General features: G+C 43.4%; 2 protein-coding genes across 15 annotated transcripts in view; one reads left to right on the top strand and one right to left on the bottom strand.

Moving 5' to 3' along the window:
* dlgap2a (discs, large homolog-associated protein 2a) overlaps positions 1-24,622 on the bottom strand; it is a 341,537-nt gene that overhangs the window by 191,467 nt on the left and 125,448 nt on the right. For 3 of the 13 annotated variants that reach the window (XM_082517189.1, XM_082517200.1, XM_082517195.1), the window contains exons 2-3: positions 2,481-2,535; positions 2,011-2,058 (exon numbers count right to left, since the gene is read on the bottom strand). Coding sequence is in view for 11 of the 13 variants with exons in the window: in XM_082517195.1 (XP_082373321.1) it covers positions 2,011-2,041 (31 nt within the window). In the remaining 2 variants the exon portion in view is untranslated. The other 10 variants (XM_082517188.1, XM_082517194.1, XM_082517190.1 and 7 more) reach the window with 8 other exon arrangements.
* Positions 15,431-23,464, top strand: erich1 (glutamate rich 1). 2 transcript variants are annotated; one of them, XM_082517205.1, is made up of 6 exons: positions 15,431-16,049; positions 16,641-16,781; positions 16,862-17,008; positions 20,840-21,226; positions 21,647-21,844; positions 23,223-23,464. In XM_082517205.1, exons 1-6 carry the CDS (start codon positions 16,031-16,033, stop codon positions 23,357-23,359), a joined length of 1,029 nt encoding a protein of 342 aa, XP_082373331.1. In that variant the 5' UTR covers positions 15,431-16,030; the 3' UTR covers positions 23,360-23,464. The 2 variants fall into 2 exon arrangements, with proteins under 2 accessions (XP_082373331.1, XP_082373332.1); XM_082517206.1 differs by lacking the exon at positions 15,431-16,049 and adding an exon at positions 16,205-16,260.

Here is a 24,622-nt window from a genome sequence, read left to right as displayed (position 1 = left end):
ATTTGCAGAGAAAGGCAATGACTTTTTTTCTGTGTGTGCATTTTGTTTTGTGTTTTTTTATGAAATTGAGTTTTTGGGGGGAAGTAATACTGTTGTCAAGGTACTGTAGACACACAAACACAGATGCAAACATCATGAAATGAACTCTGTATCCCAGACAAGTGTCTCTGGAACCCTCAGTGGAATGGTTTCAGAGATATCCATATTAATAAGGTTATTATACGGTTATTTTAATGTGTGCTCACTCTGTCAGGACACCTTGTTCTAAGACCAGCGCATAGGTGTGTCCCGGGGGTCCTCCATATTCACGCGGTGATTGCAAGCAACTAACAGCAACTTATTAAGATGTGGACGTTGACTCTTTTTTAAAAAAACATTTCCCTAATATAAAAAGAGGGCTGCCACATGCCTGCAAGCATCACCTATCTGGCATCCTTTGAGCAAGGAGATCCTGTGGATGAGAGTGGAACATTTATGCTCAGAATAAAACTACAACTAGTGGTTCACAGGTTTGTAAACTTCCTTATCTGCTTAAGTGCAGATAATCTTGTCTATATGGACCATCAAACATTAATTTCACGCTGCAACAAATCACTCACAGCGATCAGCTATAATTCAGGCCATCAGCTGAAACTTGTACGTTGCCAGGTCTCTCTTTCCCCGAGGTTGCTGTGCCCTCGCTCTACTCTTAAGCACATGTGTCCCACCCAGTGTTGGTCAAGTTACTTGAAAAAAGTAATCAGTAACTAATTACTGATTACTTCCCCCAAAAAGTAATCCCGTTACTTTACTGATTACTTATTTTCAAAAGTAATTAATTACTTAGTTACTTTTTAAAAACATGATTTACAACCTGAATAGGTGATAAAGTGATAGATCTCTCAGCCCAATTCTACTTTTTCTACATAATCCATCATACAAAATGTAATCAAATGGAAAAGTCTCCTTTTAACTTGTTTTATTAGTTTTAATCTTTTAACTTTATGCATCAAGCAAAAATTTAATTATATGCAACATTCTCTGACTGGAAGAAATTTGTTTAATATTTAAACTTATTTTCTGCACATTCCAGCACATAAATTTTATTTTTTTGTGTGTGTGTTTACACTCAGTCTTTCAAATAGATGCAAGTAAAACACAGCAGAAAATAAATAAAGTCAAAGACTCAGCGGTCCTTTTGCTCTATTTTCACCTGTAAAGCAGGAGTGGGGTAGGCGGAGGTTTACCCTGGTGCAGGTGTGCCGCAGCGGTCAGTGGAAGGATACGGCAGTTTCTCTGTGAATTTCCCATTACATAATAAAGTATTCTGATTCTGATTACGTGGTAGCGCACTCGGAGCTTGCTTGGAAGTTTAGGGGTTTTTGTCGCTGTAAAAAGAAGTTTTCTTCCCACGCACAACGCACGCTAATGTTTTTGTCACTTTTTATGGAATCAGACTTAAAGGTCAGTACTTCCACACTTTAAACGCTGCACGCTCATACTCTCTCCCGTACTCGATATATGATCCACTGTTGATCTGCACACAGCTGTTGTCACGAACGTCACACTTGCTTACCTCACTGTCATGAGACATTCTTGCAAAAAAAAAAAAAAAAAAAAAAAAAAAAAAAAAAAAAATCACGGTTTTAGTAACGCAGCGTTCCTACGGGAAAGTAACGGTAATCTAATTACCGTTTTTGCAATAGTAATCCCTTACTTTACTCGTTACTCGAAAAAAGTAATCGGATTACAGTAACGCGTTACTGCCCATCTCTGGTCCCACCTTGAAAAGTCGGGCAGGTAGCTTTTGAGCCATGTGTCAGACAAACAGAAGGTACAAAGTGCATAACAGCAGAGGGAGTTGATGTTAACGTGTCAAAATGTCCACGGCGCTGATAAATTCACATCAGAGTAGCACTAACGAGCTTTTGTTAGTGGGATGCATGTGCATGCAGTCTCGGTGCAGTCGAAGGAAAAAACGCACACAGAGGTAGAAGAAAAGTCATTATTGTGAAAGCTGCGGCCAGGTACCTGAGTATATCTCCCTGCTCTTCAATTTCATCAGCAACCTCTTCACACCTGCAACGATGTGAAGAAGCCCATCACCATCACACGTTCCAACAACTGCTCCCCGAACTTTTCCCTTCCCTCAGGCATGTAGGTAGAGAAAGTTAATACACACAGAGAACCCCATCAGATCTGACACATGTTAATGTTGCTAGGGGTAGCAGTGAGGTGGGAAAAGAATAATTTTATGTAAGAAGGATAAAGTGAGCAGTTTGTGGCCAAACAGTGAGGTCAGGGCAGGTCAACACTATGTGAGAAACATGGTCAGCTCCGAGATGTAGAGCACGCAGACAAATATGACCCCCCCACTGAGTCGCCATTCCCCGGGATCACAGCCTGCTCATTACTCTCACAGACTGGCTCTCGCTTTCCATCTCAGCACTGTGTGTGAGTGGTGTCATTAGTGGAGAGGGGGACATCTGTTAGGTCCTTACCTGCGTTCCTGTCTGGTAAGATACAGCAATGCTTCTGCAGTATGCCTGGCAACACCTTCCAGGAAACAACAGAAGAAGAGCAGAAGAGATGGAAAAACGTTAATATCACAACAGCTCAAAGCAGATAAACAACTCAGGGCTCAGCGGAAATGCACTGAGCCATGCTGAGACCCACAATTACAGAGAAGCAACAGATACCCATTTCTCACATCATTAGCATCAAAAGGAGCAGCTCCCACCTTTATCTGCAACCTTTCTTCTGCAAACTGTGGGAGGTTCATTTTAAGCTCTGAGTCAACAGTGGAGGTGCAGAAACATTAAGGTAAAGAGTGGCAGTGGGATCGGTGAATCCGACACAAATAGGAGCTCTGCTCCATCGACGTCTGTTCCACAAAGTTTTAGCAGCCATTGCTATACAACAGCCAATTATTAGATTGCTCCAAAGCCTGAGGCTGTTATCTAATCAATAATTTATGCCAACAATCTATTCTGTGAGGATTCACCACAAATTTAATCGATTCAGATTTTATCTGAACTTCGAATGTTTTGCTATCATCTCCCGTCCTCTGTCAGTGACCGTTTTGTTCTTGGGAAACGCTGCTGAATCATTTGTGTGCAGACCTGAAAAATCACTGGGTTTTGTAATGATAACAGCTTTGTTCAGCTGCGACACTGAATATCATTACAGGCATTATTATTGCATGATTTCTATCTGGAAAAAAAGCTCTTGGAATGTAAACAAAACCTGAGATTCGGCGGTGACTCAGCAGGTCCCATCAGTCTCTTTTTGTCTTTGCATCTGACTGACAGGCTGATTGTTACCTGAAATGGCTTTAACAGGCGACAGGCCTCTTCTTTATTTCTTCAGCTCCATTTTTTCCTTGTCATTATGTTAACATCCCTTTACATTTGCGCTCACTCGTTATCTCGGGCTGCTCTGTCTCGCAGAGTTATTTCACTCTGCTTTGGGACTGAACAAGCCAGATCAGATAAATGTTCTTTTTAATTAAATGGGGGAGCATATATAAAGGTACTTGAAGAAAAGCGAGAAAAGCCTGAAAAATAAAAACGAACCCTTCTAGCTCATCTGTAGGAGACATTGAATGAGCTAGCAAGAAGACACTACATCATCCATCCAAGAGCAGGGCAGCAGACATACTCTTATCTTGGAAACTCACTTACTGCTAGCAGAGCAAAGGTAGGCATGTCCTAATTATCTGCATCATTAAAAACACTTAATTTTGGATTTTCATTCAAAAACATTACTTTCTGAAATAACCTGAACATGTATCTCCAAAAATAAACATTTCCAGTCCACCAACACCAAAATTACTGTCATGTTCAGCGATTCTTCACACAAATTATTTAGAAACAGAAAAATGAACAGTTAACATGTGAGAACTGAGGTTTACATACAGTAGGCAGAATAAGTATTGAACACCAATTTTCTAAGGAAATATATTTCTAAAGGTGCTGTTATCATGAAACTGAATGTCAGTAACAACTCGACCAGTCCACACAAGAAAAGAAACCAAACCACAGATAAAAATAAGAAATGGCACAGGGGGAAAGTGCTGAACACAAGAGGAAAGGGACATCATGAATTCTTTGAGCTGTTAGAACACAATCCTGCCACTTAGTGCAAATGACTATAATCTGGTTCAGTCCTTAAAACAGGTGTTTCATTACCAAAAAACATCCCACGATGGGTAAAACCACTGAACTCTCTCAAGACCTTTGCAACTTTATTGGTAAAAAGCATACTGATGGCACCGGTTACTGGTTTCTAAACTACTGAGCACTGCTGGAGCCATAATCTGGAAGTGGAAAGAACATCATTTCCCCTTAAACCGACCACGAGCAGCAACTCCCCGCAAGATTTCAAACAGAGTGAAAAGAATGATCAAGAGAGTCCAGGAGCCGGGGAGCACCTGTGGCTACAGAAAGACCTCAGTCGGCAGGTACAATTATTTCAAAGTAAAAAAAACAAAAGAAGTAACACACTCAGCCACCATGCCTGTACGCACACTCACTACACAAGACTCCACTGCTGAAAGTAAAGCATATGTTTAAAGTTTGCTGAACAACATTTAGACATGCCTGAGAGTTTAGTCTGGTCAGATGAGACCACAACTGAACATTTAGATGCAAAATGTTTGAAGGTGAAAGGGCGCTGAATACCACCCCAAAACACCAGCAGGAAAGCTTGGAGGTGGGAACATCATGGTGAGGGGCTGTTTTCCAGCATACAGCACTGACACGCTGCGTATAATTGAAGGAAGGATGAATGGAAAAATGTACGGAGACTAAAAATCTGCTTCCATCTAACAGGATGATGAAGATGAAACGAGCGTGGATGTTTCAGCGAGACAGTGATCCCAAACACAGCCGAGGAAACTCTGGTTTCAGAAAAATGAAAATAAAGCTGCTGAAATGGCCGAGCCGATCACCTGAACTGACTCCAACTGAGAATCCATGGAGAACTGCAGCAACCTGCAGACTTTGTGGAAGAACGAGCCAAAAATCACAGCTGAGCTGAATGTGTGTGACTCGTTACTCCTTACAGGAGGGGAAGCTGGTATGACCAACAAAGCCTTTTGTGCAAACACATAACTTCATTCATGGACATCTATGGTTTGATTTTTTTCTATGGATGTGGATTAGATGGGTTGTTACAGACATCCGGTGAGAATTTAACGTCAACATCAGCTTTAGAAATATATTTACTTTGAAAATTGGTGAGTTGTTCAGATAGTACTTTACCCGTTGTAGATGATGGATGAGGAATGATTCATCAAAGAACTATGACAGGGCTATAAACACACATGGTAATTAGGGAGATGGGAAACACCAGGGAATGCAGCTGCAACTAATCAGACAATGGAAGCAAATCCAAACCCAACAGACACAAGAGGGACAATGCACAGGAAACACCGGGAGGCTGGGTAAACTGGAAGAATACAATAAACACAACAGTACGTGAAATGACAAAATAACTGAGAACCCAACAAAAAATGGAAGATCTAAAAGACCAGATACAAATAATAATGCCGTCAAATAAAGCATAAGAACCTACAGAAGCACTACGAAAAATAACAAGAACTGAATAACCTGGAAACGAAATACTGGCAAACCAGGGATGACCTACAAACTGTGGACTTACAAACTGCTCATGACAGTTATTTTACTGTGTACATGCAACTGTAGTTTGTCCTGCTGAACATATAATCTGCTCAGTCTGAAGTCTCCGTAATCGAGGTTCTGCACGTAAAAGTGGGAAAGAAAGTTCAGATATAAATGGATAGCTCTGCAGAGATTATGACAGAATTATTGGTTTGCATTACCCAAAACAGCTGCATGATGCACAGATTTAACTAATGCTGGGAGCTGGCTGCCTGGCAGAGACTCGCTCTGGAGGAGGGTGGAAAACAAGCTGTCAGGGACACTCTTGGTACTCGCTTCTCATTTACGCTTTAAAAGGATTGGAGTCGGGAAACAAGTCATCGAATTTCACAAACCAAAACGCGTTAGGCATCTGTTTGTTTGTCTTTTTAAGCTTGTGTTGAGATGAACGCAAGAGAGGATTTATGTTCTGTGTTTTAGGAAGACAGATTTACACACAGCAGAACAATCCCACGGACACGTGTAACTGGGGCAGCTGCAAAAAACACACGATCGATAATCAAGTTTCGTAAAGCAGACTTGCTTTCTAACGTACAAACATTTGACTAGCCGGTCTGAATTCATGCCAGCGCCAAACATAAATTATAAAAATAACCTTAATTAGATAAAAGCCAGGTAATTATAATCACGTGTTACATCAATTATTTCATTTGTTTTACAGCTTGCTTCAGTCAGAGGAAAGACGCTGTCCTCAAGACTAAAGGCCTAATCCTGTGCATGAGTCCTCAGTCCCCACTGAGACATAAAAAGCCTCAATTGGCTCAGTTTTTATAACAACCAGCTCTGTGGAGATGATTTAAGCTCTAAAATCAGTCGATGCTTTCACTTGATCATTTTTTTTCATAAAATCATCTAAAACTCCACGAGATAATCAGGTTATAATAACAGAAAAGAGTGAATTTATAGACAGTAGAAATCCTTCTTACAGAAACACACTGTGCATCTGTTCGTTTTGGGAGGTTTTTCTTTGGTGTGTCTGTTTGTTTTCATGTCTGCATGATGGGAAAAACAGAGCTTCTCTTTAAACCTCAAGCTTGTTGATTTAAATATAGTTTCACGTCTAGGACAAAGCAGACACAGAGCTACGTGCCTCCTCTTACAAAGGCATACTTTACAGTGTTAAAGCACTGATGAGACAGTGGCAGAAGAAGAGAGAAATAACCAAATGCATGCTCATTAACTGAGATGAACAATCAAGTAGACCAACTCAGGTGAGTCACTCACCACCCAGCATCCGTGGAGAAACGTTCTTCTTTGATATCAGCTCTCTGTGAATGACCCCAGGACTTAAAAGTACCGTCATTTATCTGGGAGATTGTTTTGTCTGATGCTGATGGAGCCTACGTCACGAGAACAGAGGATGTGAACTAGCTTTCATAATTGACTAAAAGTATAGTTATGAAATCAGAAAAGCCTGTGACCTGGATGACTCAGAACCTGCACAGACAAAAACAAGTCTGAGCTTTACTGCTGAACTTCTACTTTTCTCCTCCACACTGGGAGCCGTGTACCCTACAACCTGTCAGCTCACAGCGGCTGAACCGGGCTGGTGTACGTGCCTCCAAACAGGTCAGGCTCCAGCGCACCACTGTCATTTCATTCTTCTGCTCGTGATCTGAGGCTGACCATGTCAAAGAGCACTGAACTACTCTTAACCTAATGCTGCAAGACTCACTACCTTTAGTACAGGCAGTTATCACAAGTGGCAGTATATAACAAAAAATCTTGCCGCCTGCTGCTGAGGGACAGAGTGCAACCCATGGCGAGCTAATGGAGATCTGAGCAGATAGACGGGAAGCAGACTCACTCCAGCCCATTTCAAAGCGCTGCCTGAACACTGTCTGCTCGCTTTCCATCTGGTTAAATGCAGCGGTGCACAGGCTGAGCAGATGATAAGGTCTGCACCTCCCAGCAGTGGCTTTTAGGACACACACAAACATGCAGCATATTTAAGACTCCTTCCAGTGTAATGAAGTCCAAGTAAACAACACAAAGTCAGGTCACAGAGCTGAATCAACAGCAGTTTCAGCAGAAACGATTCGTTTTATAGCAATAGTTTTATTAGAGGAGAGTGCGGCTGTTTGAACAAAGTATGAAAGTAGCTTCATTCTGCTGATGTTTTTTATCACTGGTGGTAGGATACATCAGATTTCATTATACATAAATAAAACATAATTGTCCCCTTGTTGAGCTAGTAATAATTCTTATTATATTATAATAATATATCTATTTATTACTACTACTATTATTATTATCTATTTGTTGTTATTATATGTTTAAGACAGGATTTACCACAGTTCAGAATATCTCTGCTTGTTTGCCCACAAACTCGTCCTACACCATCAGGAGCTGAGCTACCAAACTGGGCACACAGGTGCATCGTCTGCCTCTGACGGTTCTTATCTATAGCAGACATTATTACATCATCATTATGCCTAACAGCCACCTCCCTCTTCAGCTGCTCCCTTAAGGGGTCGCCACAGTGGATCACCTGCTTCCATCTCACACTATCTCTGGCACACCAACACTCTGCATGTCCTCCATCAACACATCCATGAATCTTCTCCGAGGACTTCCTCTTCTCCACCTGTCTTGCAGCTCCATGTTTAATATCTCCACCAACCCTCCTCTGCATGTGTCCAACAATCACCTTCCAACAAGCTAAAATGACCTTTGAATTAAGCATGACATCATCATGTTGCCTAGCAACCACCTAACAAATGGCCATGTCCACGTTATGTTAATTCATGTATTCAGCAGGTTACTTAGTCACTTCTATCCACACAAGCCTGATATGGTATAAACTGTAAATGTTATAGTTAAAAGCTCCCTGTGATCACATCAGTAGATATCACATGAATCATATCATACACTCAGATATTTCAGCTAAATTAACAATAAAGCACTGTTACAGCAAAGCGACCTTCACTTTGCTTCTTCAGGGTGAAGTTAGTGGCACCAGAGAGGAAAACATGTAAATGAAAAGTAAAAGGCGGGGCCAGAAAAACAGGCACCAACTGCAGGGATGTGTTTGCAGGGTCAGATGAAGGACAAAGCTTTATATAGATATATAAAACAGGCTTTGATACTTGTACGTGAAATGTAAATAAGTCGGTATACAAGAGCAGATGTATGGCAAAGACTTCTGATGGAAAAGCACAGAGTCAGCCTGTGCGTGTCAGAAAGCCCGACAGAAAGACGCCATCCGAAATATCATAAAACTAGTCTGACAAAAAAAGATTATAGCTTTGCTTCTGCTTACTTTAAATCCAGCTTAACTTACATGAGATGTTTCTTTTACTTTACACTATAAATTTCACTGTAAACATCAGACTAAACTTTTCTTAGCATTAAGTTATCATTTAAGCACCGAGCACCTGGAGAACAACTCTCCAGAGGTGAAAACAACACGATGCACAGTAATCACGGCATGAATTGTCAGGTGTTGCTGTGTGCAGGCAGGAATAGGACCCAAGGTGCAGACACTCGGAGGGAGAACTTGAACTCAAAACAGCTTTAATGCTAAACTAAAAAGTAACATAACTGGAAATATCAAAATAAACTTACACCAGAATACTGACAGAACACACAGCTAGATAAACGGTAGATCACAACACAGACACAGAGAAACACAGGGCTTAAATACACAGAGGGAGCAAGCAGGGAATGGGTAACAGGAGGGAAACACAGCTGGGGCAAATCAGGCCTAACGAGACAAGGGGAAGCAAAACCAGATACATTAACATTAGACATGGACCTTCAAAATAAAACAGGAAACATAACACAGACTGAACTAAAGACACAGAGGCTGTATCCCAATTCAGGGTCTGCAGCCTTAAAGTACGCATTTCAAGGCCGATTACGTCACAGCGGCGCGCCGAAGGCTGTCCCAATTCAAAGGCTGCTCGAAATGCGGCCCTGAAATGCGTCCTTCATTTCCCTGAATTTTAAGGCTGTGGCAGTGTAGACTTCGTAGCCCAACATATCCCAGAATGCATAGCGCGGCGATGGGTGTGGATAAATTTGCTGAAAAAAAACGGCGGATGAGGGGCGCCCGAAGAGTAAACTTTAAGTAAGTACTGAATATTATGTCACTTATTTATGTGCAAATGTGTAATAACGAAGACCATTAAAACATTGCTGTTGGCCACATGTCGGCAAAGTTATGTGACATTAGTGACGTTTGTACGAACTTGGTTTTAGAGCCTTTACTTTAAAATATACGCCGTTCAATAGCTGAGCTTAATCTTACAGAGAATGATCAAAGATCATGTAGAAACAAACAAACAAATGAACAAAAGATTTTCTCCTTCATTTCTGTCAAACAAAGCTGTATGACACGTTTCCAGCTGTTAGTATCATGGTTGCTAGGCAACCTGGGCAGCGCAATGGAGACTAGACCGTCCCATTTCACAAGCCTCGCACTTCCGGCCTTAGCGGTCTTTGAGTACGCGGCCCTTGAGGATCGTTGAGCCTGCGTACTTTAAGGCTGCAGACCCTGAATTGGGATACAGCCAGACTCACATGCAGGCACTTCAACAGAGGGAACAAAGACATGGGACCAGGGCAGACAGACACTGACTGGACACGGGGATATAGCAACTAAGGATAACACAGAGACATAAGGCAAGGCAAGGCAAGTTTATTTGTATAGCACAATTCAACAACAAGGTGATTCAAAGTGCTTTACAGAGACATTAGAAACAAGAACAAATAAAAAGCATGATTTAAAATTGATTAAAACAAGCAAATAAACTAACTAACTAATTAATAAACAAACAAACAAACAACAGTATATAAAATCAAAACAGATAAAATCAGAGATAAAATCAGTAGTTAAATGTAAGTTTTGAAATTTAAGCTTAAAGTGTGGATTTGGTGCTTTATTCAAATGCAGCTGAGAACAGGTGAGTCTTCAACCTGGATTTAAATAAACTGAGTGTTTCAGCTGATCTGAGGCTTTCTGGGAGTTTGTTCCAGATATAAGGAGCATAAAAGCTGAATGCAGCTTCTCCGTGTCTGGTTCTGACTCTGGGAACTGATAAAAGACCGGATCCAGATGACCTGAGGGATCTGGATGGTTCATACTGGGTCAGGAGGTCATTGATGTATTTTGGTCCTAAACCATTCAGAGCTTTATAGGCCAGCATCAGAACTTTAAAGTCTATCCTCTGACGGACAGGCAGCCAGTGTAAGGACCTCAGAGCTGGACTGATGTGGTCCACTTTTTTGGTCTTAGTGAGGACTCGAGCAGCAGAGTTCTGAATGAGCTGTAGTTGTCTGACTGATTTTTTAGGTAGACCTGTAAAGATGTTGTTACAGTAATCAAGCCTACTAAAGATGAATGCATGGACTAGTTTTTCCAGGTCCTGTTGAGACATCAGATCTTTTATCCTTGATATATTCTTGAGGTGATAGTAAGCTGACTTTGTTATTGTCTTAATGTGTTTTTCTAAGTTTAGGTCTGCATCCATCACTACACCCAAATTTCTCGCCTGGTTTGTGGTTTTTAGATGTATAGATTGAAGTTCTCTGGTGACCTGTAATCGTTTTTCTTTGGCGCCAAAGACTATTACCTCAGTTTTGTTTTTGTTTAGCTGGAGAAAATTGTGGCACAACCAGTCATTGATTTCCTCAATGCATTTACCAAGAGCCTGTACAGGGCCTCGGTCTCCTGGTGACATTGTGATATATATTTGTGTGTCATCTGCATAGCTGTGATAGTTTATTTTGTTGTTGTTTATAATCTGTGCCAGTGGGAGCATGTAGATGTTAAACAGAAGGGGTCCCAAGATGGAACCATAAGACATAACTCTAACGAAGAAACCAAAGAATAGAAATGATAAATAATACAATAAACTCAAAACCCTGGGTCAACGACCCAGGCATCCTAACATGAATAGCCTACAGCATTCACTGCTCCTCTGTCTCGCTCTGTCTGCAGACCTGCGTTTGGAGTATTTGCAGCAAAGCAACTTAAAAAGAAAATCTGAGCAGCCCGGGTTTAGAAACATATCCTAACAGCTTCACCACACGAAACTTTTTCTGGCTCTTAATCAAAATCCTTAAACTTTGTCCCAGTTAAAACTCGCTCTGCCTTGATTGTCCTTCATTAAGGTCGGGTGCTTTTTTTGCAGCTGATATATTCAAGTTCACTGCTCGGTGAAAAAAGGCCCGATAAAGATTTGGTTGTAAAGAGCTTTGGCCAGCTGTAATGGTTCCACACTCCACAGGCGAGACCAGTTGAAATGGGATGGTGTGATGCTCTTGCATTACTGTGAGATTTTATATTATGACAGAGTGTTAACACAAGAGGTCTTTGAGGACATATTTATAATTCCATTTAGAGCATGAGATGATTTACCTTTGTCTCTAGTCAAAGAGTTTCAAAGGCGCACAGCTGACAAGAGACACAGCCGCTCGACTCTCTGCTCGGCAAACTCTCAAAGGACAACCTTTAGAAATCGTCATCAGTGCTGATATCAAACTATTTCTATTTACCGCTAGAGAGAAAAGGTCACTCAGGACACCGGCTCGCCATGCCTGAGGGCTACGCATCGGTACAGTAGCACTGGGAGAATTCAGGGACGCCCGTCTGTACGCGTTATCCCACCACAGCACAAAGGTGATTAAATGACTGCGGCTGCTTTGCAGGTATGCACAGATATCCCCAGACACAAAGGACTCACACACACAAACACACACACACACTTGGATCTCATGCCTCATGTTTTATATTCATAAAGCAGCGTCTCATCCATCCCCTGCACTCACTCTGCATCCCTCTACTCAAGCCAAAACTATTACAGGTTCATTCACAAAATGATCTGAGGTATAAAAACTGAGGCAAACACATGGAAAGAAGTTGGATTTGTGTGCACGGGCTGGTAAGAGAAAGTCTTAAAGTGAGAGAAAATGCTGGGACATGCAGGGGGAAGCGGAAACACATCCGTCATAGAGAGCGGATGAATAAGAAAAGAACCTCCTGAATGTTTCAACGTTTACTTTCAGTCACACTGGTCTACATTCATCGCTGCTCTTCTGCCTCTGCGTTCACCAAAATGACATCACTGCATGCAGAAATGCAACGTCTGAAGTTTGTGCTGCATCTTCAAATAGATTATGAGAGCCTTATCGTGTCACTGCCAAGGAGCCAAAGTCCACACGAGCCACTCTTTTGTGTGGGCGCAGAAGCGGGTGCACGCTTGTGCATGCAAGAAAAACAAGAAAAAGCGACCTTCAATTTTCAAAGTGCTTCTGGGAGGAAAACAGTATCAGTTTCCAATTACTTTTTTTAAAAATGCAGGCAGTGGATTTTAATTAGGCACCCTCCTTTTTAAGTGAAGAAATTGCCTGTTAGGATGAGTAAAGATTTCTCAGTGAATCATCGAGCTCTCATTGAAGGGCTGAATTGTCGCCGGGGAAAGCAGAGGTGGCGGTGTGAATGGGGTAAAAGGTGGGGAAGTGACATGTCATTTTTCACTCCAGGCCTTACAGTGGCGACCTTACATTTCTCATCTGCCACCAGCCAGGATGGACAGGTAGGACAGACGAATTATGGTTATGGTTAGATACTGCGATCCACATGCAAATCTGCACACAAACAGATACTGACACTTGCATTTCATGCAGTTAGTTTGGTGTCACACCGCTTGCTATTTTCAATGAGAGAACACGGGGCGGTTTGCAAAGACCCCACATAAAACATTCAAAAATCACATTTTCCACATATGGCCTGCTATACTATGCAATGCACAGACCTTCAGCTCTTTATCTTACACATCAGTGTCTCACCCAAGAAGCTGTGTCACTGAAGGAAGACTAGCTGACCGCTCACATCCTGGCCACTCCCTGTTCGAACTGTTGCCCTCAGGCAGACGGTACAGGGCAATCAGAGCAAGGACTAATAGACTCAAACACAGCTGTTATCCAACTGCAATAACACATCTGAATACTACAAAAAAATGTCCATCACGCCACTCTTGTGTTAATCTATGCACGGTCTGAAGCATGTGTGTGGGAATGTATGTGAATGTTTTACTGTTATATCTTATTAGTATTTTAAGTATTCTATCTATTTTATTTATTGAATTTTATTGTTTTATTTATATTTTGATATTGCTAGGGATGATGCAATGATCGGGGACCATTCTTAATTTCGTTGTTCTCATGACAATGACAATAAAGTTTCTGATTCTGATTCTGATTCTGATACTGTCTAAAAATAAGTGCTTTTGTATTATTGAGCAGGACAGGAGCGCAGCATCGAAGAGTATCCTGGTAAAACTTTTAGCCACTTGTGCGAACAGCAGTGACTCCATTGAGCTTCTGAAGCATTCCAATGAACATGGTCCCCTATTTTTAGCACCTCTGTGATTATGATGTCTGACTATGTGAGCGCTGGCAGCCAGCACTTTGTCACTCACAGCGCGTGCTGAGTAGTCTGCATTTGCTATGGATTCAGCAGCAGTGTCGAAGCGGGCGTCCTATACAACTTTCCTTCTTTTTGTGCTGCTCAGTCAGTGGAATCTGTCAGAGCTAAGACGTCAATACTTGCGGCTGCACTGAGTCTTAAACAACATCATTTGTCAATGTACACCGAGAGTGATGACAAGCTTCTTTTTTTGCACAAACATGCAGTTAGCAAGTTCTTTTTTCAGCATGGCCAGCGCTGTTAGAGGATGACTGCTACACCACGAGCAGCCTGCAAATCTTACTACTTGTTCATTAAGAGGGCTTGCAGGAGGTGTTTATGTGCTATTCAGTGTGTTGTTCACTGCAAGGAATTATGCAACATGTTTACCTAAATCAGCATAATTTACTACAGAGTAAACTCATCCATTGGCTCGTTTTTTGCAAGCTTTTTGGAGCTTCACTATCATTCAGGGTTGCCAGTGTCGGGCTTTGGCTCTGTCAGACACAGTCAGTGAAGCTCATCCACCCACAGAGATGGCAGTCAGCATGGCACATACAGTACTACGTGACAGTGCACAAAAGGAGGAGTCTGGCTGAGATCAAACCTGACACAATATCTCTTTGAGAAGTTATCCTAAGCTTTTCTTGCCTGAAGTGCTCTTCGTGCAAGCCTCCTCAGGGATAAATGCAAGTGGAATGACATGCGAGAGCTATAGCAGAGGAGCAGTGATCAGATTCCACATGCAAAGCATGCAGAAATCATATTATACTTGGGCAACTGTAATCAGTGGTCATGATTAAGCAAACCAGCACTGTGACACTTAATATACTTTAAAAATAAGAAGAAGAAAGAAAGCCAGCCGCTTAAAAGTCCCACACTTCTAAGAAAACCTTGCTACTGAACTGCTCACACACACACACCTATTTGTCATCACTGCATACATTTTCCCATTTACTGTAAGATGACTGTATGCCACGTTTGAATGCTGCACATTGTCACATTTCATGACTTCAATGTGTGCTGAAAGATTAAGAAAAGAGAGAGACAGGGAGGAAATACCTTTTTCAGAGCTGACATTCTAGGTGGATCCTCCTCCTGCAAAGCCCGTTCACATGCTGAGGTCCCAAGCCAAGTTTGATGGGTGCGCAAATCTGAACTCAGCCCGGTGCTGATGCTGAGCCATGAGGCGCCTGTTTAGTATTCTCATCTCGCCTGCACCCCGTCCTACAGCTGGCTTGGTGTGCGCACGCCCAAGCCGCTGTTATTACAGCTTTCAAACGCAGGGGGCGCTGTAGCCCCTTGGAAAGAATAAAAGTGGACATTAAAAAAAACCGTATGTTGCTCTGTTAGTATGATACACCTGCTCAGATAATTAATAATGGTTTTATAATAATCATTTTAGCTGGAGTCATTTTTAAGTTCGCTCTACAAATCCAGACCTTCTTGAGTCTTTTTCCTTGAAATACGCAAGGCTAATGAATATTACACTATAAACGAGGTTGATTCGTCTGCCGATGTGAAGAATAGATTCGAGTAATCCCGTAAATACATATCATTAAGTATATACAGAGAGTGTTTGTTTGTGAGGACTGCGTGCATTTTAAATTGGCCGGATTTTGAATAGAAGTTGGCGCAAAAGGAAGCGGAGTCTCTTGGTCGTCACAGTGCGCGTGTGGTAGCCGGTGAAGTGCGCGGTTCAGCAGTTTTGCGCATTACTCTGGGTTAGTGGGCTTTGCTGAAGAAGCTGGAGCTCTGTGGCGATGATACTGACAGATGAATATCTCTGATCTTTAAGTTGAGCGGGACGTGCGCGTCAAGCTAGCTCATTTAAAAAGCTGCTGTAGCATACTTGCTAGCTAACTCAGCTAGCTTGATAGCATAGTAACTTCCTAGCTGAGTGCAGAGTTGGAATTCATGTTTTCTTTGCTTCGACTGTGGTGGATGTTTGAATATGGCACATAGGAAAGAAGGTAAGCACCGCCAGAAATGACTCATCTCATACAAAAACACACACAGAGCTCGTAACTCTTTAGCTCGCTAAAGTACCCAAATAACGTAGCTAGCTAAATCTCGCGTTGGTTTCTGTGTTGTAAACAAAAGCACGTGCTCCTCTGTCAAGCCCTAAAATCACTCCTTGACTTTGGTAGACGTACCCGAGAAGACAGGAGGTTTTGTTTTTTGGTGATTCATATTTGATCAGCTTTTATTAGTTTTTATGTGGTCACGATCGTGTGGACATCTCAGTCCTCTATGTTCTGAATAAATGTACTCACTGACATTTCCTTCTTGTTTTGATGGTTTAGGAAAATGACAAAGACTAAAACTAAAGACTGGCAGTGTACTCTAAGTTTATCTTAACTGTTTGGCATCACAATAAGTTTGTAAACACAGTGTTCATTGTTAGGCTGTGTTATTGCAGTCACAAACAGCATGAACATCACCTGTTTCAGTTTTCAAAGTCAGCGGGTTACATCCTGTTTTCATGCTTCATTCCCACATGGACTAGATCACATGTAGCCTGAATATGCGTAGTTAACACAGCTTGTCTTTGTGTCACTCAGTATTCCAGTCAAAAGTTCTCCAGAAGCTTTACCCTGCCATCCAAGAAGTGGTGACGGAACAGAGCCCACCACATATTGTAGAAGCTCTAGGCAAAAAGAAACATCTGAAAAGCAAAGCTCCTGGAGAGGACACGGCCTCGGGTAAAGTCATGATAATTACTAACACGTTCCTCCCTCCTTTGTGTTTCAGTGCCTTACATTATTTGCCTTATGTGTCTCAGGAGATGCAGTGAAGAGACAGAGCGCAGCCAAACCAGGCAGGCGGATGTACACGGTCCTTCCTCCTCCTGCAGACTATGATATACATTCAGAGGAATCGGTCTCACTACAGCAGCTAAAAAGCATAAATAGCGTGGAGGAACCAGCTGGTACGTCACCTATAATCTTACATTTATGGACTTGGCGCTGTGCACCATAAAGCTAGGAGAGATTTATCTCATGGGCCTCCTCCAGGTTGGCGCTCTGTAGTAATAAAGTTACTCTTTCTGATTGTCTCTGCCACTGTTGTTGGGGAAACAGACAGTGAAAATCAGTCGTGTTCTTTAACTGAGGAGAACTTGTGCAGATGGTGAGTGAGCCTGGGTGGCTCTGTTTTCACTCCGATAGGCCGATTAAATGTGCTTGTCGGGGCAAACTTGCATAATTTATAAAGGAGATATTTAACTATTATTAATAACATGTTGGAGGCTGAGTTGTGAGCTGATTTATGCCGAGCTAAAATCTTCTTGACCTGCGATGAATCGAGCTGTCTGGCAGCGGTATTCAAGGATGAGTCACATGCTCTGCATTTGATATGGATCATTTAAAGACTGTTTGTTTTATCTCCTCTCTCTATTGTCATGAAGTACCAAAGTCATGAGGCTGTAATAAAAGCGCCGGCTCGTTACACTCATCATCTTCTGTAACTCAGACCGTCGTTTAGCTGAAGAGCTTCTGCTTTACCTCAGTGAAAAAAGTGATTTGCTGGCTTACACAGACCATCGTCTGAGGGTGGCCGCTGGAATGACTGACAAGGTTAAGTTTGATTAATTGCACTCGTAAGTGTAGCAGTTCCTAATTGAACACATTTTCGATTTAGTGGGTAGCGAGCCTTCAAGGGAACTGCAACCCAGAGAGCTGTTTAAGGTCAACTAGAGTTTGGGTTCTGCGGAGGTTCATAAAGGCTTCAGTGTAATATTTTACAAAGAGGAGAGTTGATGTAGTTGATGTGGTGTAGAAAGAGAAAAGCTGTCCTAGTCTTGAATGAACAGATCTCTCTTCACATTCACGTTAGCTGCAAAATGTAGAACCGTATTTCTACATGTTTTGAGAAACGGACATCTATTTTAGTTCATCTGATTTTGGGTTTTCTTTGGATCCTCGAGAAAATCTTGTTTCTGAACAATCAAAAGGAAAGTTTATCGTAACCTGTTTTTTTTCTTTTAATTGCATCAAATTCTTGTTTTTTTAAAAGGTTCCTTCATGTAATGATCTGCTAGAGGGTGTGGGGGGGCCACAGCCCCGTCCTCCAGGGCATGAAGCAGGTATGGAGGAGATCAAAACTCCAGACATCCAGAGGCCCCCAGAACACAAGAGACCAAGGAAGACCAACAGAGGGGCAGCCGCGCCACTGTCCCAGAAAGAGCTGAGGAGAGTCCCAGATGAGGGCTCACTCAGCAGCCGCGGAGCAGAAGCCAGGGGGAGTTGCAGTGACGCGCCCGTGAGCTCCGCCGGCAGCCAGCCGTGCCTGAGTGACCGAGCCCCAGGCCGAGAGGCCGGGGGCACCCCACCTCCGAAGTGGCCCGAGCGAGCCCCAGGCTCCAGGCCCCGATAAGCGGCCGCCAAGGAGTGAGCCGGTGTGTACCTGGACGCCCATCCCCGGACACAAAGAACCACCAACGCCCCGATGTCTGAGGGAGTCCGCCACTGGCAGGAGAAGTGGTGGTGGGGGGAGATAGGCCTCCAAACCTTGGAGGGCCTGAGGTGTCCCCAGAGAGGTGGCGTCTGACACCCAACCTGACATATAGACACAGACATACAGGCACACACAGACACAAACATCCATTCCCCCCCTCATGCTCTCATATGCACTTACTCCACACTCAACCAACGTGGAGACAGACATAAAGAGACGCTGTACACACGATCACACTCCCCAAGCGTACTCTACAAACCGGGTCTAGGTACCCTTGCCCCTGGAGGGGGAACTGCACCCAGACCCAGGTGGTGTTACCCTTTTCCCTGCGGTGGGGGGAGGCAGACCGCCCCGACTCCGCAGCAGCAGGGAGGCCCAACACTCCAGACCGCAGTCGGACGGCCAACTCCTCCTCCTCCTAGCCCCCCCGCTCCAGCAGGTCGCAGAGAACGGGGGTGAGAGAAGACTCCAAACCTCCCTCCACCCGCTCATTGTAGTGTTGATGCATGTGTGTTCTAAGGTGCATTTAAATCTTCTTCTTAAGCCAGTCACTTTCTGATTGGTTGACTGTCACAAACAGAGGTTTGAACAGCACATGGGTGGGGCTGCTATGCTCACAGACAGAGCAGTGTGCCTCCAAGCTTGGGTCCTCTACCACAGTGGTCCCCAACCCCCGGGCTGGTCCTTGAGTTGTTTGGTACCGGGCTGCGTAGTTGTGTGTCTTATTTTGAAAGAAATATTTACGCGTTACCATAGCGACCAGAGAGCATTAAGGGGCAGAGAGGAGGATGTTACTCTCAATGTTGTTGGCGCATTTCATTTTATTTAGTTGTATTTATCTGCGACACCTTAAAGGCCGGTCCGTGAAAATATTGTGTGACATTAAACCGCTCCGTGGCGCAAAAAAGGTTTGGGGCCGCTGCTCTACCAGAGGCCTGGGAGCTTGAGGGTCCTGCGCCGTATCTTGGCTGTTTCTAGGACTGTGCTCTTCTTGACAGAGATGTCCGATGTTGTTTCTGGGATCTGCTGGAGCTGCTCGCCGAGCTTGGGAGTCACCGCACCTAGTGCTCCGCATCCTATTCATGTAACCTCTTCCGCTGGGGTTACTTGCGTAGTAGCATCCCAACAACACCCTGTTTTTGTATCTTGCCCACCGATGCCTTCTTGTTCCAGTAGCTCACTTCTCGTCAGGGAGCCCTGGTTCCTCAACACCTGATGCAGACCTTGTTGATCTGGGCGGCGTCCGAGCCGGCCTGACTTCATCTGTCTCGCTCATGGCTGCAGTTGGCTGGCTTTTAAATATATTTATATAACAAAAAACATAATGACTTGAAGTAGTCTATCATTTCAATCTGTCACAAAATAATAATTTAAAATGTCTGTGAAGGTTCTCAGTTCCTTTGACAATAATTTAAAATGTTTCTAAATGTAAAAAAATGGATAAATGGAGTATTTGCATGTCTGATATGAGCAGTAGCTTCCTTGGTTTGTGTTTTCCTTGCACTATGTCGGTCAGTTCTGCACTGCCACTGTCACTTCTGCTGCTTTGTGTTCTGGCTCCAGTCCACTGCTCACAAACGGGTCGCTGAGAAGTCAGCGCGAGCTCGTTTCTTTGACCTCTCTGTGCTTCGTGGGTTTTTTAAGGAAAGGGGAGATGTGGCAAGCTAGAGAAGATCCAAGACTGCTGTTTGTGGACGGGTTCTCTTTTGAGGTTTAGTCATTCGGTAATGTGACAGCAGAGAGATTTTAGCAATGTGATAATTGCAAAAGAGAAAAGCTGAAAAATGGAAAGCCCAATGAAGCTGCTAAACTAAAGGATGATTTCCATAAGGTGGGAGGAATGTGTTAATGTTCTTTCACTGTAAAAGCTCGTGCATCACCTGAGCACTGTTCTGTTAAATGTTCCCTTTTATTTAATGGAACATCTCAAATTGCCGGGCTCAGAACGAGCGATGTTCGCACTTGCAGATTTGACCGTGTCTTTTCAATCAGAGGCCACACCAGATGATTTTGCTGATTGAACTGCAATCAGTGAAAAAGAGGGAACATCTAATTAGTGGAATTAGATTGTGCAGTGATTGGCTGAAAGGAAAGCAGCCGTCTCCCAGCTTTCACCATAATGGACGATGCCCACCTCCTGTTTTAGCCATTAGGCCCAGAGTGCAGGTGGATACACGATTCATACTTTAACAATGTGAACACAATCTGACCTTTTAAAATCCGATCTGTCCGGATCACGGGATCGTGAATCAGTTAAAGACTGTTTTTAAAACTAATGAAGAGTTTAATCTGTTGTTGCTTATAGAGGGGAACAACCACGAGAGCGACAAAGTGCTGGATGAAGAGCAAGAGGCAGAGGAACAACGGAGGAGGAGGAGGAAAAGGAAGAAGAAAGCAACCGTTTGTCAAGACTCTGGGAATGACGAGGCAACTCTAGGGAGCGAGTCCGGCACAGGTCAGAATCAGACGGCGGGGGATGAGGGGGCCGAGCGAATTAGCAGGAACAAGAAGCGAAAGCTGAAGAAGAAACGGCACAAACAGAAGCTGCTCTCCATGGGTCTGATGCCTCGGGCCGCTGCGCTGGAGTTCACGTATCAAAAAGATGGAGAGGAGGAGGAGGAGGAAGACGAGAGGAGAGCAGCTGAGGTGTCAGACTTCCTCAGGACAACGATGGAAATGTATTTGTCAGATTGTAAGTAGGGACCACTTGTACTTGCCTTCTTGGATGAAGCTCATGTTCTCAGTATTACACCTTGTAGGCATTCCTAATGCTCACGGTGATTTTAGTTTCTAATGTTTTGTTTATTTGGATATATTTTGGATGCTAATGTGCAAAAAACCCTACACTGCATTGTTAAATGCCCATTACTGAGAAATGAACATGTTTTCAGTGAAAATGAAAGCCTTCCATACGTGTTAGAAAAGCACTAAAAATGAGAGAAACTAGTAAGTTATTTTTTAATGTAAATAAAGTTGAAGAGTCTTCTTTATATTTGGTCAGTGCATGAGTCACATTAAAGAAATAGGCATTTATTGGTCCTTTTGATGTTTTATAAAATGCTTAATTTGATGTTGAAGGCTTCTTTTTAACAGACCACTTGTCCCTCCTCAGCCTCGTCTCATGCTTCCACGATCCCTGACCTGTCTGCTACAGTGGACGGCCTTCTGGGCGCCATAGACAGCGGAAGCAAACCTAACTCAGTCCTGAAGCAGCTGTACAGTCTCAAGACACGTGTTCAGCAAACGGATACAGAAAAGCTAGAAAAAGCTCTGAAGGAGCTCTGCAGCAACTCCTCCTGCATGTCTGCAGGTCAGTAAAAATTCACAAATAAAGAGCTTTTTTCCTTTGAATGACAGGCCTGTGTTTATTGTTGTGTCTCGCTGGTTCATGCATCCACGCCTACAGTAGGCTCTTCTTGCTGGAACCTGCCCCGAGCGCTTCGTCGGGCCCGTCCCAGCAGGTTAACGCTCGCCTCCCAGTGTTAGGGGGCAAACGCCGATTAGGATTGTTTGCCGGTTACCTGCCCTGACTTGTCTCATTCAGCCTTCACCTGTGCGTACCTGCCCCTGACTTACTCGAGCTGACCGTGAGTAACGAACATGTTTTAACTCGCCTCAACACTCTCAACAGTCAAAATAGCTCCTACATCCCCCGACGCGGTTTCATCTGCCGCTGGCTGCATAATAGGATCAGCAGGGACTTTTCTGCTGTCACGCGCACAAGTGCAGGCATGTGAGAATGAGACTGAGAGACGAGCCAGGGGATTCAGGCCAATGCCATGTCGGCGGCCACAGAGTGACGCTTGTCTGCCCCTTCCCGTAACCCTGACGACGCTGTGTAAAAACCAGTTTGCTAGAGTCCACCATAGATCCTGCCGTCCCCTCTCCATACAGCTGCTCCACAGCTGCCTGAAAGCTTTTCTAACCCCCCCGTACTCCCAGCTCTCTCATAATGAGTCATGCTTCAGTTCACTGTTTTTTATTTGCTGCCGTTTTTAATTCCGGCGTGCCAGCAGATCGTGTCGGCGCAGACGAGTTTTTGTCGCACGTTTGATTCGGCAGCTATGGGTCAATTCCACTCAGCTTATCTGAGTGTTGGAGGCAAAGGCCCCAGCCTTTCTGCTGCATCTCGCTTCACATTTATCAGTCCCCACAGTATGGAAATTTAAAATAATTAAACTTCTTAATAACATCCACCTTGTTCAGGGAGCATTTGGTATTTTAAAGTAACCTACATTCAGTGACTTGCAGGAGCTAATCCATGTGCATGCGTGCTTTTAAAGCCCCTCAGGTGAATTCACTAAAGCTCTCCTCACTCTGTCTACCCTTGTAGTGGCAATCAATTGGCTGCAGGAGCAGCTCTAAAGCAGATTTCCCTTAAGCATATTTTGCTGCACCCTGGAGTTTCTCACAAATGACATTGGATTGACTGCTCCGCCTTTTGTATTGTCCATTTTGCTTTCTGCAAAGGCTAAATATATTCTTCTAACAGTAGCGAGTAAAAGGAAAGAATTTGTCTTGTTAGGGGTTTGGATACGTACATGCGGGGGGAAGGAAGCAGATTTTGATGCATTATGCCAAAAATACACCAGCAAGTGAATCTCTTTTGTGAAAATACTGAGTGTTCCTGTGGTTTTGTGTTGTCAGCAGTAACTGAAATGTTTCGCTCTGTCTCCTTGTGTTTGTAGAGGAAACCACGGCAGTCGTTACACTCTTCCAATACTGGATCACAGACATTCTTCCCATGCAGGGAGACAAGAAGACTCGTGCTTTCTCCAACACACCCATGAGACTGCCAGTCGAACAGACGCAGAGACACTACTGAAGAATCATTTCTACCAAGAATTTTCTTTTTGCTCATACACAGCGTTTGTAAATGATGGACTTGCTTTCAATGCATGAAATGTTTTATTAAATTCTAAATATGTCAGTTTTGGTTCTGTGCCCAGTCTATTCTTACACCCCGTCTCCTCCGTTTGCAAGAGGAAAACAAAGCCGGTTAATCCTGAGCCAGACAAATCCTTCCGCCCATCGTTAGTAAGGCCAAAGTTGTCTTTATCGACCAAACTTTTACTTTCCTACGCTTGTTTAGCGTTTCTGTATGCATTTTAAATAAAGGAAACATTTTATTGGTGTTAGCCTGACAAACCCCCATCACATCTTACCCCCTAATTGCCAGAAGAGCAAATGTCAGTTCTACCTCGAGCATCAGTATTGTTTGCAGATGTTACGACATTTAAACCCAGCCCGTTAACCTAATAGCTCCTCAATTATCTCCAGTACACTCCCCACCAATCCATTACTGCTCAGCTGTGCCGTGCGCCTCTTCATATTTGCACTTCTGGATGACTACACTGAAATGATGGTCTTCAGGGCAGTTCTACTAATGGGGTGTATGCATATATTCATTATGCTGGTGAATGATAAGGGACAGTAATTAGTGCCATTACATAATCCCCAAAGCTACTCTCCTTTATCTAACTATATGCTAAATATGCCAGCACATTGTTGTTGATGGACCTTTTAAACCAGTACCACCTAGGGAGGTAGCTTAACCTTCTGCATCACAATACCTGTCTGCAGCTCAGGTAGCCTATTTTAAACCCATCATGCAATGCCAAGGGACGAGTTCAGGAAAAGGACAAAGATTTATCTCAGCTGGACAGTGACTTTTTGATGGCATGAGGGAGAGCTGTCTGCCATGTTCCGGCTTTAGAGGAACAATTGCTCCAAACCGGGAATGCACCAGTAGACACCGACAGGTTATATCATACACTGTAATACACACCCTGAGTGTATGCGTGTATGACTGAACAATTAGCACGAGGGCTGCCATCTGTGGCCTCCATTCATGGATGGATGCACCAGGTGCTGCATCCGATGGGAGCTCATGGGCTCATTATGCAGACATTAGCCAGAGGAGAGAATAAGGGCACACATGCTTAAGATAATATAACAGTGATCATTCAGAGATTAGTGCATTTCTTCAGCCATGCTTAATGGCTCCAAGGATTGCAGTCCAGACCCAAACATCTCAAAGACTGTAAGGTGGATTGTTTTTAAGTTCAGCTCAGTATAAATCCTAACA

Source organism: Aulonocara stuartgranti, assembly GCF_965226115.1.
Source record: "Aulonocara stuartgranti genome assembly, chromosome: 19".
NCBI lineage: Eukaryota > Metazoa > Chordata > Actinopteri > Cichliformes > Cichlidae > Aulonocara > Aulonocara stuartgranti.
The sequence above is the reverse complement of the archived record's forward strand: the minus strand, read 5'-3'. Positions and strand labels throughout refer to the sequence as shown.